Below are 18,956 nucleotides of genomic sequence, written 5' to 3'. Positions count from 1 at the left end.
AGTCAGAATGGCGATGGCTTTGCACTGAGGGGCAGGGCAGGGCACGGCGGCTCCAGGCTGCGAGTGCCCGCAGAGCAGAGGCGAGCACAATAGCACCCAGCTCTCTGTGCAGGCAGAGGGAGCAGACCGGTGTGGGTGACAGGGTGGAGGAGCAGCATTTCCCCGGCTCGTTTCCCTGCACAGCCCCGCCAGCCTAGGGGTCAGCAGAGAGCCAGAAAGGCTCCAGCAATTGCACAGCAACGCCTCCCCCTCCTCCCCCCAACGAGCAATGGCTGCGAGCCTGAGACTATGGAGGTTGAAGCCCTCCCGGATCCTCCGGTGCCCCGTTGCCTCCGGGTCCAGCAGCGGCGCCGCAGCTGGATCGGGGCAGCAGCCACAGCTGGAGAAACTCACCAGCGCTCGGCAGCTGGATGGCATCAGGTGAGGCTGCGCTGCACCCGTGGGAGCTGCTGAGCAAAGGGTCAAACAGAACCGACCAGCGCCGGGAGTTCAGAGTAGTTCCCACTCTCCCCAGTGCCCTCACGGGGCACTCCCGTGGTGGGATTGTGTGTATAACCCAGACCCCAACACGAGGGGTGTGTCACGCACTAGACCCTACCCCCAACTCGCCCGTAATAGCAGAAGGGGTTGACATGCTGAGGGATTTCCCTGACATGCAGACAGAGTTTTCTATGCAGTTAAACTTCGGTAACTCTGGGTTTCTGGTGTCAGTGATTTAATGGGGCAATGCCAGCTTTTGTGGGGGACCTGCATAGATTTGGCTATGCAATGAGTGAGTGTAACTGAAAGGTGGATGGGGTACAGTTCAAGGCCAGCATGACAATCAAAACCCAGGGGAATCATTTTTTAAAAGCCCCTTTAAAAATAAGGACATAAAATAGTTTATAGGAGCAGGGACAGGGCCTTCCCATGTGTCTGTTACTCTCTTCAGTCTCTGGCTTAATAATTTTGACAGCACATTTGCACTTCTAAATTTTCCTTGTGGTATATAAAATCCTGAATACACAGCCCATGGTGTGCATGGTGCTGTCTGACCTATGAAGAGCAAGGAGCCTCCTGCCACAGAGATTTACCGATCAAAGGGCTTGTCTGCACTGGCAATTTACGGTGTTGCAACTTTCTCGCTCAGGGGTGTGAAAAAACACCCCCTGAGCACAGCAAGTTTCAGCGCTGGAAAGTACCAGTGTAAACAGTGCACCAGTGCTGTGAGCCATGGGTGGCAGGTTATATATGTTTGCGGTGCCCGGGCTCCAGGAATATTCAGGGCCGGGTGCCCTGCTCCAGCAATATTTGGAGCTGGGTCTCTCCCCCGCCCTGCCTGGATCGGGCCCCGGCCCCCGCAGGCTCCCCCGCCGCGTCCCTGCCTGGAGCAGGTCCCAGCCCCCGCCTGCCACCCCCTCCCCCCGCCGCGCTGCGTCCCTGCCTGACAGAAAACAGCGCTGGACTCTCCCCTGCCTGCTTGTGCTGTGCTGCCCGAGTAGAGCGGCTCCCGGCAGAATGGCTGTCTGCTGCCCCAGGGTCCTAGTGCCTGCCTCCACTAATGGCAAGGCAGGCTGCCCTTACCCTGCCCTATCCCTGAGCCTCTCCAATGCCCCAAACCCTCATCCCCAGCCAGAGCCCTCATCCCCCCGCACCCTGATCCTCATCCCCAGCCAGAGCCCTCATCCCCCCGCACCCTAATCCTCATCCCCAGCCAGAGCCCTCATCCCCCTGCACCCTGATCCTCATCCCCAGCCAGAGCCCTCATCCCCCTGCACCCTGATCCTCATCCCCAGCCAGAGCCCTCATCCCCCTGCACCCTGATCCTCTGCCCCAGCCAGAGCCCTCATCCCCCCGCACCCTAATCCTCATCCCCAGCCAGAGCCCTCATCCCCAGCCAGAGCCCTCATCCCCCTGCACCCTGATCCTCATCCCCAGCCAGAGCCCTCATCCCCCCGCACCCTAATCCTCATCCCCAGCCAGAGCCCTCATCCCCCCGCACCCTAATCCTCATCCCCAGCCAGAGCCCTCATCCCCCTGCACCCTGATCCTCATCCCCAGCCAGAGCCCTCATCCCCCTGCACCCTGATCCTCAGCCCCAGCCAGAGCCCTCATCCCCTCGCACCCTAATCCTCATCCCCAGCCAGAGCCCTCATCCCCTTGCACCCTAATCCTCATCCCCAGCCAGAGCCCTCATCCCCCTGCACCCTGATCCTCATCCCCAGCCAGAGCCCTCATCCCCCTGCACCCTGATCCTCATCCCCAGCCAGAGCCCTCATCCCCCTGCACCCTAATCCTCATCCCCAGCCAGAGCCCTCATCCCCTCGCACCCTAATCCTCATCCCCAGCCAGAGCCCTCATCCCCTCGCACCCTAATCCTCATCCCCAGCCCTGAGCCCCTCCACATCATGAGCCCCACAGACCTCACCCCAAACCTCTGCCCTAGCCCTGAGCCCCCTCCTGCATCATGAACCCCTCATCCCCCAGCCCCAGCCAGAGCCCTCATCCCCCCGCACCCTAATCCTCTGCCCCAGCCCTGAGCTCCCCGCATCATGAACCCCTCATCCTCAGCTCCAACCCTCATCCCTCCACACCCTAATCCTCTTCCCCAGCCTTGAGCCCCCCCGCAGCATGAACCCCTCATCCTCAGCCCCAACCCTCATCCCCTTGCACCCTGATCCTCTGCCCCAGTCCTGAGCCCCCCACAGCATGAACCCCTCATCCTCAGCCCCACAGCCCTCACCCCACACCCCAACCCTCTGCCCTAGCCCTGAGCCCCCTCCTGCATCATGAATTCCTCATCCTCAGCCCCACAGCCATCACCCTGCACTCCCTCCTATCCCCAACCTCCCTCCCAGAGCGTGCACCCCCTCCCCCTTCCTACACCCCCCCACCCCCAGCCCAGAGCCTGCACCCAAACTCCGTCCCAAAGCCTGCACCCCTCACCCCCTCCTGCACACCCACCCCCTGCCCCAGCCCGGAGCCTGCACCCAGCACCCAAACTCCCTCCCAGAGCCTGCACCCCTCACCCCTTCCTACACCCCCACCCCCATCCCAGAACCTGCACCCAAACTCCATCCCAAAGCCTGCACCCCTCCTGCACCCTAATCCCCAGCCCAGGACCTGTACCCCATACCGCCCCCCGAAACCCCACCCAGAGCCTTAGGTAGGTGGGGGCAGAGTTGGGGGGGTGGAGTTGGAGGGGCAGGTTCTGGGCACCACCAACATTTCTACAAACTTGCCACCCATGCTGTGAGCTACACCTCTCTTGGAGTTGGTTTTTTTAGAGCCCTGGGAGAGCCGTAGTGACTACACAATCCACCTTAAAGCGCTGTCAGTGTTTCTCAAATACAGCCACCGGGGGCTTTTCTTGCAGCCACAGCCTCCTGCGCTGTGATGCAGGGGGGAAGTGGCAAAGTAGTGGCCCCTCCCTGGTGCTTCTGGATGCACCACCTGTGTGTCGGTTGCTGGATACGCCAGCAGGGTTGGGCCCTGCCCCCCTCCAGAGACACCTGGGGCACAACACTGGAGGAGCAGCTGGGGAGTTCCCCACCTTCCAAGGAGTGGTGGGGCTCAGGCTTTGGGCTTCAGCCCTGGTGTGTTGGGGTTGCAGGCTCTGGCCACGGGGCTTTGGGCTCCAGCCCTGGGCTCTGGCTGCGCAGCCATGGGGCTTCAGGCTCCAGCCCCCTGCTGCCTCTCCCGGCCACCCACCTACCACCCCCATCGCCCCTAACCCCCGCTGCCTCCCCTGACCCTGACCCATCCAGTGTTTAATTTGTCCCAGGCTTGCCAGGGTTGAGTACGTCTGCTGTGAAAAGTGATACTTGTATGTCTGCTAATATCACTTTTCACAGCAGAATGACTAGCTAGCAATAAATATATTACAATAATTTGGACATGCATATGTGCATATTTATTTGTTTTTCCTAAAGCTAACCAAATATTATAGGAAAAAATATGAGAGCGGCTATCAGCGAGTGCGGCCACCAAAAAATTTGTCCTGAGAACCCCAGGGCTAGATCCTGCAGTTGCTTCTGTATGAACAGACCCCTGTGGCTGCCTGGAGCCCCATTGCCCAAGGCTCCCATGCTTATTCCCATCAAGTGTAGTCCTGTTGACCTAAATGGGATTATTCACAGTCACAAGTGTTATGTCTGGTCTTGTGTGTGTGCTGGATAGGGCCCTAAACAGACACAATGAGGTACAGGACATAACTGTGCCTTCTTAGTCCCACAAAGTGTGTGGCTTGGAATTTTTAAATTAAATTTTGTATTTTTGGGGAGGTGGGGAGGGGGCTCTCCCACCATGGGAGAGAAGTAATCATAGAATAAACATGACATTTGTCTGTTCCCAAGAGGTGGCCTCCCAAAGATCTAATGATGAACACATCTGGTATGTATAAGTAAGCTCTGTAACCAGTCCATATCTGATACAGAGGAACACGACAGCCTCCCATCAGGGAACAAAGTTGTCAAGAAACGCTTTCTGGTGGCAAGTTTAAAACCAGATTCCGCTGTAAATTCTTTAGCAGAGGGACAGTCTTTTTGTTACATGATTGTACAGTGCCTAGCACAATGGGGTCCTGAGCACTGAGGAGGTCTCTTGGCTCTACTGCAATACAAATAAATAATATTAAATAAAATAACAACTTTCAAGTGCCCGTCCTTATTTTGACCAAAGCTTTGATTCCAGAAACAGTCACAGAGATTCTATTTTGTTTGACTGGATCATGACCAATTTGTTATTAAAATCTTTACAGACACGTTATCTTGAATAACCCTAAGAAAAGAAATGCTCTGTCACTCTCTATGCTGAAGTGTCTCCGCGATGATATTCTGCACGATATCGAAAGCCAGGCTCTCAGAGTCATCATCATTTCAGGTACTTCCTTGATCTCAGGGGGAAATAAAGGTTGGGAAAAAAGATGGGTTAACTGCCATGTTCTACAATGCCATATACCTAGTGGTGGTTTGGACAGTGTTAGAGCTGGGCAAATAATGGATGTTTTGGTTCGCTGTCAGTTCCAAATTTGCAGAGTTAGGGCCATTGTTTACCCAGCTGTAAAATTGGAACAATACTTAACCAAACTTTGTTAGGTGTTTTTGATGACTGTCGTTACAGATCCGGAGATCCAGCAAAGACTTACATATATGTAGGGCTTCTATTTTTCAGGGCTTATTAATTTCATTTTTAGGGGGTTATTTTTAGCAATTTTTAAATTTTATGTAGCTGTAGATGGAACAGTCTTCCAGGGGAGCAGGGGGGGCAAAAAATCTAACTTGTTTCAAGACTGAGCTTGATAAGCTTATGAAGGGCATGGTATGATGAGGGTATATGGCCCATATCTCCAATGGCTGGTGATGGAACACTAGATGGGGAGGGCTTTGAGTTACTACAGAGAATTCTTTCCCAGGTTTTTGACTAGTGGATCTCACCCACACGCTGAGGGCTAACTGATCACCATATTTGGAGTCAGAAGGAATTTTTCCCCAGGTCAGATTGGCAGAGACCCTGGGTGGGGTTCACCTTCCTTTGCAGCTTGGGTCATAGGTCACGTACTGGTTTGAACAAGTGTAAATGGTGGATTCTCTGTAACTTGTAGTTCTCAAATCTTGATTTAAAGACTTCAGTAACTCAGCCAGAGGTTATGGGCGTATTACAGGAATGGTGTGGGGGGTGATATTCTGTGGCCTGCAATGTGCTGGAGGTCAGACTACATGATCATGATGGTCCCTTTTGGCCTTAAAATCGATGAGTCCAAAAATCAGGGATGTTGGAGTTTTGTCTTTGTATACACTGTAATGAGAAACCTCTTTATAATGTTCCCCGGTGTACATCAACCTAGTACTGTTTCGAACCACACTATGCTAAAGCACACTAGGGAGCCTTTAGTGCCCACCAGCAGGGTCTACACAGACCAGTTAATGCACAACACATTAGTGTGCTTTAGAAATCACCCTACATTACTGCTCTGTGTAGACAAGTCCTTAAATACAACTAACCATTTCCAGGGTTTATTTGATAAACACTATTTTTTTTTATATATCGTGTTTTATTGGTTAAGACCGAAAATCAGAAGTCCTACATATACGCTTAATTTTACACACTGTGAGCAATACCTTCAAAGTGACCTGAGAGAGTATTACCCACACCGTGTGAAGCTAAGCATATGCATAAATCCATGCAGGGTCTGGCCCTACTCTGTAAGGGCAATAATAAGTACTGATGATAGTAAAAACTAAACTTTTCTTCACTCAGTAAAAATACAAATCTACACTAATGACAAACACTGCAGAAACCCTCTTGTAAGCTGCAGCGTTTTGGACCATTACTGCAATATATTTTTAAGGGTTCATAAGTCCAATTGTTACTTTTCTTTTCTTTTAAAAATCAATTTTATATATAGGGATTTTTTTAACAGAATAAAACCTAGGTTACAATGACCATCGGGTTAAAGAAAATTCCTTTTTTTTTTTTAAGGGTTTACTGTTCAGAGGTGTTGAGCTCCCACAACTCCCATTGATTTCAGTGGCAATTCCAGAGGCTCATATGCTTAATGTTGATATTATGATCAATGCCACAACATGTTGTGTAGAAGTTCAGTGGCTAGGACACGATATTGGGACTCAGGAGATGTGGATTCTATTCTCAGGTCTATCACTAGCCGCCTTTATACTCTTGCACAAGTCTCCAAACTTCACCGTCCCTCAGTTTCCCTATTTGTAAAAGGAAAGCTGACAAGCATGATAACGATCTAGAAGTGACCAGCATTATATAAGAGCCAAGTTTGATTATGTCCCTTCTTCCTTCTAGATACTCATATAACCCCTATCACTATAGGTAAAGTTGATGGGCATGGTATAAGAACTGGAATAAAACAGTAATATCTGAGCACTTCCAGAGCATATAAAATAGAAAAAAACAAACAATCTTCTTTTCTTTTCTGGCCTATAGGAGCAATAGCTTGATTCATTTATAATTCTTTTTAATTTTGTGTGCATGAGAGTGAAAGTTGGATTGTGTTTATATCTCTGTGGGTGAAGGGCTTATTGAGGGAAAGGCAGGTCAGAGAGATGAGTTTTCAGTTAGCTTTGAAAGTCCTTGGTACTTTTTATCGATTGCTGTAATGAGTTTCATCATCTAGGTGCAGCCTCTGTGAAAATTCTGGCTCTTTGTACACTCATGAGCTGCCCTAGGATGCTCCACAGAGCAGAGGGTGAAACAAACAGGGGAAAAGTGACCAATTTTTTGAAATTTTGTACTAATTTTTCAAAAGTAAAAACAGTAAAAATTTTGTGAAATATTCAAAATGTTTACTTTGGGGCGTATTTTTTGTTTTAATTTTTTTTGTTTTAATGAGAACTTTCAACCAGCTCTACTCCATTTTCATTGTTCTAGTGGAATGCAGCTGATATGGAGGAAGAAGTTATCTCAGGCCAAATCCTGTGGGATGGTTTTTCATGATCTAGCAGTGGAGTGGCCCATGGGCTACTGTGTTTTGTATAAATAGGAGCTTTTTAAGGGCATGCGTGTGGCTTTTTCCCAGACATAATTAGTTACAACAATCTGGCACAAAGGGAACAATTGCATGGCCAGGGCTGTCTCTGTCTGCAGGGATGGGACACAATCTTTGCAGTTGGACATGGATGTTTTTTGGTGCCTGGCTACATAAGTATCCATTAGCAATGAGGAGCTCTAAAGAACCCCAAAACTGCCGACCAACTTATCTTGAGGGCAAATGCCCTTGATAGAGAGGATACTTCCTTCTTCCTACCACTTGCTGTGGCCAGGATTCAGCATTCATCTAGGTGCAGATTTCTAGTAGGCATTGAGAGAGCTGGGGGGGGTGGTACTGTTTGTGTTTGACATAAAGGAGATGTATATTTGGGTGTATTCTGCATACTGCTGGCACTTCAGTCTGTGCAGTCACAACAGCCTTCCCGACTGCATCATATAGTTAAAGGATCCCAGGGAGAAAAGGGAGAGAGAGAGGACTGAGCCATGTGGGACTCCACAGATGAAAGCTTTGGAGGTGGAGCAACCATTGCCCACAACAACCATCTGAGAAAAGACAGTTCTTGTCTATTGCCCTCCTGAACAACCTGGCACCAAAATCCTGATTTTTATTTAGCGTGGGTAAAATATTAACCAGAGGCTGCTGAGTGCTGTGTAAACAGGAGAGAACTGAGTAAGAACAGAGCAGCTCCCCCACAGACTGGGTAGGAGCTGTTTATGTTGCACTGAATAACTATTTTGTGGTGTTTTCTGAGAAGCTGGGCTGAGCCCTGTAAAACTCCATCACTTCCTATTGACTGAGGTAGGAAACTGCTAAACAGAGGGGGCGAAATACTAACCCCCTCCCATGGAAAAGCCAACAGGATGGAGGACAGAATTTCAAAAATTCTGTGGGTGTGACCTGACATTATATTTGAGGGGCTGCAGCTCCTGACTTCACAGAGCTTGCGGATCCGTGGAGATACATGGTTCTAGCCTCGCAGACCACAAGGCATTCAGAGCCAGCCCCGCGATGCTTTTCCCTTGCCTCCCGCGCTGCCCAGCCCCACTCGCTCAGGAGCAGTGCATTTGGTATACCACCTTCTCTCCGAGCTGAGGAGGGGGTGTCACTACTGCAAGAAGCAGCACTAACCCCCCTCTGGATTTCTCCTAGGAGACCTGAGTTGCTAGGGAGCATTTCACACACAGCAGTAATATTAATAAGGTGAACATGTGGCCTATCGTGATTTGTCACGATGCAGGTACCAGGGCCGGCTCCAGGCACCAGCTAAGGAAGCAGGTGCTTGGGGCGGCCAATACAAAGGGGCGGCCCTCCGTTCGCTATTGGGGCGGCACGTCCAGGTCCTTGGCGGGAATTCGGCGGTGGGTCTCTCAGTCTCTCTCTTCCTCTTTGAGCTGCTACCGCCGATCAGCCTTTTCTTTTTTTTTTTCCCCTCACCGCTTGGGGCGGCAGAAAACCTGGAGCCGGCCCTGGCAGGTACCTCCTGCCTTGAACCGATCCATAGTGTTATTGTACAATTAAGAAATTGTCATGTTTTCACCCCAGAGGTGGCTGCATTTCAGCAGCTTAAGAGATCCCTTTGTATGGCTTGTATATCCATTTAAGATTCTAAGGTGCCTTGGATGACTTTGGGATGAAATATATTTGAGCTACATGCATGTAAATTTTTATTATGTCTGCCATTTTGTGCCTCTCCTAGATGACCAGTTGTCATGGCTTGCACTAAGTTACACAAGAGTTGCTCAGTAGCAAGTGATGTGAGATCACTGGTTGCTTGTCACTGGGTACTTACAATGGGAGGCAAAGGGAAGCTGAAAATGAAAGCTCATGGGCTTCCTCTACAGATGTGTCCTTGCAATGCCCATTAGAGTCAATGGGGCTTGTGTGACTAAATGCTGTACAGCAGTCTGTACAATGGCAGTTGAAATCTTGATCTAAAAAACAGGAGCAAACATTTTGTGATGTTTTTGCAAAGTGCCCCCCCTCCATTTTTTGGGTATCTCTATTCTGCCATGTAGGACTTATTACATTTTGCATTGTCATCAGCCCAAGATGCTAGATTCATTCAGATCAGCGACGTTTAAAGTTTTTCTCTTCATTTTATTGCATGCTTTGCAGCGGAAGGACCTGTATTTTCCGCTGGCCATGATTTAAAGGAATTGTCTAGTGAACAGGACACGAAGCACCATATCGAAGTATTTGAGACCTGCGCTGAGGTAAGCCAGGGTGCTGGTTTTGCATTAATGCCAATGAAGAGGTGTTGGCATTTCAGTGGATCCACTATTACAGTGAGGAGCTAAATGGAGCAATGAAAAAAGTTTAAGAAGGGAGAGAATGTGGTGGTCTAGTGGTTAGAGCAGAGCCTGGCCCTCTAGACTCCTGACTCCAGTTCCTGACTCTGCCACTGATTTACTCTCTGATCTTGGACAAGTTATTTCCTCTCGTCATTTTCCAAATGCAAACAGTAGTAGAAGGATTACGCATGATTAAAGGCTTGTATCTGCAATATGCAAATACGCTAAACTAGGTATAATTGTTGCATGTTCCTTTAAATCTTTTTAATATTTGATCCATGTATCATCACTGCATGAGTCTTGCACTCTGCGCAAATATGGATCAATTCCTTACCTGTTTCATAGGCATAATACTCCTAACCTACCTTGCATCAATTAGGATCCGTTGTCCTATTCCAAAACCTAGTTAATCAGCTGGAACCAATAGGGACAAATGGTTAATTTACTGATATTTGTTAAAAGCTCTGAGACCCTCAGAGAAAGTTGCTGTGTAAGTGCCAGGTACCATTAGACATACTGATAACACCCATGGATTTGCCTGTTTTGTATTAGTAAGATAAATGTTTAATTTAAGGCCGATTTTTTTTCTCCTTTCAGTTGAAGACAGAGGTGGCTTAAGGTTGGGTTCATGGGTTCAGTTGCACCCACAGAAATCATGAAACTAAGGGTGCAAACCAGGAAAACATGATGGGGAGGCAGCCAGGCCGAACCTGAGTGCCCCCTCAGCAGTTTAGTATAGTGCACCCATTGAATCAGGGCCGGCTACATTGACCCCGGTTGAAGATAGTCGTGTGTTATGCATACAAGCTTGTGCCTAACCCCCATCTGAGCAATGTCCTGCCATGCTGACCATGGGCAACTGAGCAAACAGCCACTGGTTCATGGAAAAGAGAAGATCAATGTAAAACTTGTTCTACTGTCATATAGAGTGGAATCAAGAGTTGGCAATTTTCTCCACTTTAACACCAAAGAAAATTAAACTGTCCTGTGTGTATAATTAATTTCAGTTATCGGCAGTTCCAGCTGTAATCAGCAGGTGGATTGGAATAGAAGGGCTCAGATATTTCATTCTTTGGGGTTCATGATGTAGCAAGGTAGGCTTTGATTTAATAAAGAAAAATATAGGAGGATTAGCAGACTATTTATAGTGTAAAAAGCTAAGTCAGTGCATAAGTCTTATACAGAATCAGGACCTTAGTGTATGACGAGTGTAATAATTTAGCCATGAGTGTAAGGAACAAATAATGCACCATGCTTCAAAGAAAATATTCCTGGGACCATGAAAATGATAAAGAAGGTTCAGGAGGAAATGAAATGCCAGGGACTAAAATAAATAAGATATGATCTTTTTTTCTAACAGGAATATCTTGCACTTCTGTAGCCACATCTATCTGAGGATCTTAAAGAGATTGAAAAGCACTAATCAAACCTCTCTTTATCCCTATGTGGCAGAGAAGTCTGATTGGTAAATAGCCACATCTTACATGTGGGGAAACCAAGGAAGTTAAGTGACATACCCAATGCAGTGTGGTCTGGTGAATAGAGCACTGGACTAGGGGCTCAGGTGACATTAGTTCTAGTCCTAGCTCTGCTAGTGGCCTGCTGCATGCCCTTGGGCAGATCACTTCATCTCTGCCTCCATTTTTCCATCTGTAAAATGGGGATAATAATACTGAATTCCTTTGGAACACACTTTGAAATCTATTGATGAAAAGCACTGTTTAGAAGCTACGTATTATTATCCCACACAAAACTGATACATCTTGGAGTAGAAACTAGCTCTCCTGATGTGTTTAAACACAAGAAAACAAATGCGGTATTTTTCTTTAAAAGGATGTTTTGAAGAAAGTACCTGCAGATGTGATTACTGTACACAAATGGATTCCTTGCCTGGTTCCATGTCTCAAGAAGTGCTGAACACTAGTTTTTAAACAATAGCACAAGAACTGAGATAAAGATAGAGCTAATGCAAAACTGAATTTGGAGATTTCAGCCAAGGAGTGTAAAATATGATTAAGCAGAAGTGATTTCCCCCCCACGAGAAGAGAGTGAAGAAACCAGCTGAAATTTGTCATCTGGTCACAGTGTGCTGATGTGAGTTGTTTATCTAGGTAATCATGGTAACACTTAGCAGGTAAATAGCACTTTTTATCTGCAGAGCTCAAACATGGGTAAGTATCATTATACAGATGGGATCAGTACCACAGAAGTGTCCTGACCCCCAGCTTTGTGTAATACTCTTTGGGGGTAGGGACTGTCTTTTATTGTATGTTCATTCAGCACCCAGCACAATGGGACACTGTGCTACCATATTACGGATAATAATCAGTGAAGATAATTATTGTATCTGTAATAACATCTTCAAGTCCTGGATTATGGGAACATGTTGCACCTATGCATCTGTGACCTGCTGACCACTTCCTTTTGCACATACAGGTCATGACTCTGCTCCAAAAACTCCCCGTACCAGTGATTGCCAAGGTAAATGGCTTGGCTACGGCAGCAGGCTGCCAGCTGGTGGCGAGCTGTGACATTGCAGTAGCGAGTGAGAAATCCAGGTTTGCTACACCTGGAGTCAACATCGGGCTGTTCTGCTCCACACCAGCTGTGGCCGTGGGAAGAGCCCTTTCTAGAAAGGTAGGCCGTGTTCAAGAGAGAACTGTTCTCTCCAGTGCCTGAAAGTACACCCCGTATTTACATGCTCTAGCTCCGATCCATGCACCTTCCTCACTCAGCACTTTGTAGTGCAAAACATTCCACTGCCAAAAGCAACTTCAGAAAAAAACATTGGTCTGAGGGGGGCTGGGAAGTCCAAGAATAGTGTAGACGTGACTTGTATTCCAGGACAGCAGCTCTGCTACCTCCCTGATCCCAAGCAGCGGGTTCCCACAGCAGCAGCAGATCAGCACAGTAGCTCTTCTCCCTCCTGCCAGTAAAGTCTTTCCTTTAGACAATGATGCTTTCCCCCTGCTGAGAGACCCCTCCAAGTGCAGGATACCAGTCCCATTAGGTATCCATTCCTGCCAAGCACTGACATTTCAATGCCAGCATGATCTGCTCAGCTCTTTTTTAAATAGCATCTATGACCCTCCTTTATCTCCTCCCCATTTCTTTCCTGCTGACTGTGAGTATGGGCCTCACTTACTACATAAGGAATACGATGCACTTCACAAAGCCTTGTTTGGGTCGTGCAACCTCAGGTGCCAGTCCTCATACTGTATCCATCTGGGAAGAAGCTTGTCAGTGGGAATCTGCTCAAGTGCAAGGGTCCTCCTGTGCAGGTCAGATTGCAGGAAAGGGACCTTAACCCTTAACTTCCTGGCTCTGATGCCATCATCTTGAAATCTAGTCCCATTTTCTATTGAGTGAGTTAGAATGGTTTGACACTACAGCTGCTCCTGGATCATCCTTCTGCTTGTACAATTCCATGTACAAATATGTGTTACTGTATTTTTTTAATGTGCAGGTAATCCCATATCAGATTAAAAAGCATCATTGTTGCAACTGTTTTTACATCTTATCAAATGAAATGTGTCTGAGATGCTTCTATTTCTAGCTACTGAAGCAAAGACGATAACAAGGGTAGTTAGACCTCATGATTCATGATATCAGCTGATTGTCCCTACGGTCAGCAAGGCATTTTTCTTCCCATATTTAGCACTATACAATTAGCCGAGTACATTAGGGATTTTTTCCCTCTCATTTAAAGCATCAGACACAGGTCACTGCAGGAAGCAGGATACAGAAATAGATGTAGCCGTGATCTAACATGAGCGACAGGGAGTCTAATTAAAAACACACACAAAACTAAAACTAAGGCCAACACTTTCAAAAACTACCCTCTGATTTGGCATGGCTTCATTTTTATTCTATTTTACTTCTTGTGTGCCCAATTTAAAGCACCAAGCTGGGCCTGTGTTTGAGAAAATGCTAAGTGCCCACGCCTCCCCTTGGCTTCAGTTGGAATCGTGGGGGTTCAGCACTTCTCGGTATCAGGATCAGGTGACTCAAGTTGGCACCTAAAATCTGTGGGCACTTTTGAAACATTTTTGCCTCTGGATTCAACCCTGCTCCCAGTGAAGCCCATGAGAATTTTGCCAGTGACTTCTGGGGTGAACAAGATTGGGCCTTATGTCTCCATTTTAATTGCTGACGTAAACCAAAGCAAGTTGAACTGGCTCAGTATGATTTATTTTTTCTGTCCAGGTTGCATTAGAGATGCTGTTCACAGGAGAGCCTATTTCTGCCCACGATGCATTGCTGCATGGACTTCTCAGCAGGGTGGTACCAGAAGACAAGCTGGAAGAGGAGACCATGAAAATTGCACGCAAGATATGTGAAACCAGCCGGTCTGTTGTGGCACTGGGGAAAGCCACCTTTTACAAACAGATGGCACTGGACCTTGATGCCGCCTACAGAATGACCTCCCAGGTCATGGTGGACAATCTGGCCCTGAAAGATGGACAGGAAGGAATAGAGGCCTTTATTCAGAAACGCAAGCCTACCTGGTCACATCGCGTGAACACAGCTTGCAAATGAGTACGCTCAGGCTTAGCTAACTCACACCAGTGTCTTCTCTGTGAAAGTCCCAGGGACTGTATTTTTGGTGTTGCTGAAAACTATATTTCACTTCTGTATTGTGTAGCCCTTGTGAGGATGATGGCCACTGGCAATGGTGATGAGGAAGGTATGTTCAGCTCAGACTATGGGCAAGTCCTCAGACAGTGTAAATTGGCATAGCGCTGGTAAAAGTCACTGGAACTATGTTGGTTTACACCAGCTGAGGATCTGGTCTTCTGCCATTAAGAGGCAACAATATAGCACAGCTATTGGACGGTATGTCCAGGGTTCAGCAGGGAGAGTGCCTCTAAGCAAAGATACTTTGTTCCTAACAGTGAAGTTCTATGCTACTTTGTTTGCTTCCCCAGGCTTTGCATAGTCAATTAACGCAGTTGCTAAATCTCGTGGATTTCTTTCTTCCAAATGTTAGGATGGAGAATGCTATCCCCACTCTCCTTCTTTTTTCCCCATCTGTAAATATTTGGCAATGTTTGCCCCATTTACCACATACATCGATTTGCTAAATTTACTATTTTAGCTCTCCTATTCCCCTTATAGTTTATAGTTCATTTATATCAGGAGTGTGATTTTCCATGCATAATGCATTTTCCAATAGCTATATGTGGTAATTTCTTTTAGGTCTTTTTCTCTTCATTCTTTTGTACACAGTTCAATCCTGTTGACATGAGGCATTTTTGGGGTTCTCCCTCCCACCCCCATGTTGTCCACTGAATTCCCAGCATTCTGCATATATTTGTTTAGGGTTTTCATCTTCCCTGTTTCCTATAACTTTTGCCCAAACGCTGAAGTTCAATAACGTCAATCTTAACGCTACAGGCACTTCACCAGCAGCTATCTGCATTATACACAATAGTGTTGTGATGAAGGCACCACATATAATGCATAATGTATAAGCTTGGATTGCGTCTAGCTTCCTTTAGATTGTTTGCGATGCTGAACTAAATACTTGGCATTGGTACTCAGTATTTGGTCTTATTAATGCTCTATAATGCATTACCATTGCTTTCTTTTGTGCTTCTCGGGTGGGTCCAGAAATACTTTAAAGTAAGTTGTTTACCTTTACATTTATCTACACTATTTTCAATATGATCCTTCCACGTTAGCTTCCTATCAAATGTCACATCCAGGAATTTATAGCTTTTAACTATACCTATTTGCTGTCCATACAGAGACAAATAAATAATCTTTTTAATTTTCTTTTTAGTGACTATCATTCCTTTCATTTTGAGAATTGAAAATTCAAACCCCCACATTTCCCCATTCGGCATTTTTCTTAAGTGCTTCATTAATTTGTTTCTCACCTATTTCTTGGTTTCAGTTTTTAGCCCATATGGTGTGATCATCTGAAAACCAGGATGTGCCTATTCCTGCACTCGTCCTTTTGGGGAGATTGTTTATCATTACATTGAGTAAGATACAGCTGATAACACTCCCCTGTGGACTGCCATTTATGATTGTGTATATATGCTAAAGTAGGCTTTTCCTACTCTGATCTGCATAGTGTTTTTTACTTAAGAAATCCTTTATCCACCTATATGTTTTTCCTTTTATGCCAATGGATGATATTGTACGCAATAAGCCCTCTCTCCATAACATGTCATATGCTTTTTCAATATCTAGGAGAGCTACTATCATTTACTCTTTTTCTCAGAGTTTTTTGTGCCTCCACCTCTACTCTTAGGCCACGTCTACACTACCCGCCGGATCAGCGGGTAGTAATCAATCTATTGGGGATCAATTTATTGTGTCTCATCTAGACACGATAAATCGATCTCCGAATTGACGCCCGTACTCCACCTCGGCAGGAGGAGTAAGTGGAGTCAACTTGCTGCCGTGAGGACAATCAGGTAAGTTGAACTAAGATATTTAGAAGTTGTGTATCTTAGATTGACCCCCTCCCCCAAGTGTAGACCAGCCCTTAATATGTGATCAACTGTACTCCTTCCCGTCCTGAACCCAGTTTGCACATTGTCTACAAGTCCTTTTTTTCCTAGATATGTTGTTAACTGTTCATTCACCATTCTTGCCATGGCTTTACCCATACATGATGTAAGGGCAATTGGCCTGTACTTATCAGGTCTTTTTTGCAGTTTCCCTGATTTCCACGCTGGGACTGCAACCACATGTTTAATCTCTATTGGTAATTCGCCTGTTCCCCACACACTGTTGTATAGTTTTAGTGATATTTTCAGACTTCCTTCATTCAGGTGTTTTAGCATTTCGTTCCATACGCCATCCTTGCCTGGTGCAGAGTTACTGCTTTTACCGATAGCTTTTTGAAGTTCCCTCATACAGAAGTTTGTGTTTAATATTGTATTCTCATCTCCCTCCCACCTCTTCCCGTTTTCGTGATTCTCTTTAACAATTTTTCCCCATCACACAGATTTCTAGATCTGATTTTCATCATTACTAACATTGTGGAATATTTCTGCTGGGGCTTCTGCTTTTTCTTCGTTCGAGCTTTTTGTCTCTTGGCCTTCTACAATGAGGCCTAGTACAGAATTGCCTTTACTCCGGATTCTATTCATTTTCCTAATCTGCCTGATGTTTTAGGATCTTTATTTATTTTCCCACCGTACTTTCTCCAGCTTTCTCTCCCCCACTTTTCGCAATTGCCTCTTTTCTATTTCATTAAAGCCTCACTATTCACTGTATTTTTTGCTTCCTTATATGCCTTGTTCCTTTCTTTAATTGCTTTTTTACATTCCTCATTCCACCATGGTACATGATTTTTTACCTTTAGGGTGACTTAATATCTTAAGTATTGCTAAATTCGCTGCCATTGTAATTCCCTTAGGTATATTGCTACTAAACTCCTCAGTGTTATCACTTATACATTGTTCAATAATATTTTTGTTACATTTGCTCCCAGTTTGATTTTTTTCATATTCCAAGTAGGGGGCCTTCCTGCATCCTCAACATTGCCTTTACCTTGATGAACTATAAATACTAGGAAGTGATCTCTTCCCATTCCCTCCTCTTTATCGACTTCCCGGATGCATTTGCTTGCTATACTACTGGACACAATTCCAAGGTCTAGACAGCAGAGATTTCCATTGGCTGCATTAAACCTAGTAGGGGTACCATCATTCAGTATTACTAAATTATTTTCATCAATGAATTGATCTAGATATTTGCCATTCTTATAGTTTTTTTCCATTTCCCCATAATTTGTTATGGCTGTTTAGGTCTCCACATATAATATATAGGCCTGTGGTATCTTCAGCTGTCTCTCTCAAATCCCTAAATCTCCAGTTTTCCATGGGGGTTGCATACATTATATAGTCTCAAAGATGCAGATTTATTCTGCTTTGGAATCTTGAAAACATTATACTCTATATTAAATTTCAACTCAATTTCACAATAATTTAGTTTTTTCTTAGTGACTGTACAAACACCCCCACCCCTTCCAACTTCTCTTTCTTGCCTATAGATGCCATATCCTGGTATTCTAAAATCTAGTTTTCCCTATGAACCATGTTTCTTATATTCAAATGATATCAGGTTTAGTATCTTTACGAAGGATGTTTTTCTTTAGTTCCTGTCCATGTGCTATTAGATCAGTGGTTCTCAACTTATTACACATTGTGAGTCTGACCCCGGACCCTCGCTGCATGGGGCCAGCTGGCTGCCCGCCTCACGACAGCCCCAAACCCAGTGGGGCCGGCTGGCAGCCCAGGACCCCGCAGGGCCGGCTGGCTACTCCGTGGGGCCGGCCAACTGCCCAACCCCCACCGCGCAGCTGCCCCCACCCCCGGAACTTGTGGGGCCAGTTGGCAGCACCAGACCCCGTCACACGCAGCGGGCCAGCTGCCCTGGACCTGGACCCTGAAGCTCATGGGGCTGGGAGCCCTGGACCCCCGCTGCGTGGGGCCGGCAGCTGCTCTGAAACCAGACCCCCATCACACAGCTGCCCCAGACCCTCCAGCCGGCAGCCCTGACCCCAGAGTCCCACCATGCAGGACAGGACAGCAGCCCTGACCTCTCTTCGCCGGGCAGCCGGGAACCTGGCGACCCTGGCACGTTGGCAGCCTTTAGCACACAGCTGATAGACTCATAGACTTAAGGTCAGAAGGGACCATTATGATCATCTAGTCTGACCTTCTGCACAATGCAGGCCACAGAATCTCACCCACCCACTCCTGTAACAAACTCCTAACCTATGTCTGAGTTATTGAAGTCTTCAAATTGTGGTTTAAAGACTTCAAGGTGCAGAGAATCCTCCAGCAAGTGACCCGGTACCCACACTGCAGAGGAAGGCAAAAAACCTCCAGGTCCTCTGCCAGTCTTCCCTGGAGGAAAATTCCTTCCCGACCCCAAATATGGCGATCAGTTAAACCCTGAACATGTGGGCAAGACTCACCAACCAGCACCCAGGAAAGAATTCTCTGTAGTAACTCAGATCCCACCCCATCTAACATCCCATCACAGACCACTGGGCCTATTTACCTGCTAATAATCAAAGATCAATTAATTTTTTAAAAATTTAATTTAATCAATTAATTGTCAAAATTAAGCTATCCCATCATACCATCCCCTCCATAAACTTATCAAGTTTAGTCTTGAAGCCAGATTTGTCTTTTGCC

General features: G+C 46.5%; 1 protein-coding gene across 1 annotated transcript; it reads left to right on the top strand.

Moving 5' to 3' along the window:
* Positions 1-241: 241 nt before the first annotated feature.
* On the top strand, positions 242-15,566 carry ECHDC3 (enoyl-CoA hydratase domain containing 3). The gene is made up of 5 exons (XM_039525857.1): positions 242-420; positions 4,739-4,860; positions 9,614-9,711; positions 12,226-12,426; positions 13,996-15,566. The coding sequence occupies exons 1-5, from the start codon at positions 269-271 to the stop codon at positions 14,326-14,328; spliced, it is 906 nt and encodes a 301-aa protein (XP_039381791.1). The 5' UTR covers positions 242-268; the 3' UTR covers positions 14,329-15,566.
* Positions 15,567-18,956: the final 3,390 nt, after the last annotated feature.

This window comes from Mauremys reevesii, linkage group 1 (genome assembly GCF_016161935.1).
Source record: "Mauremys reevesii isolate NIE-2019 linkage group 1, ASM1616193v1, whole genome shotgun sequence".
Classification (NCBI taxonomy): Eukaryota; Metazoa; Chordata; order Testudines; family Geoemydidae; genus Mauremys; species Mauremys reevesii.
The sequence above is the reverse complement of the archived record's forward strand: the minus strand, read 5'-3'. Positions and strand labels throughout refer to the sequence as shown.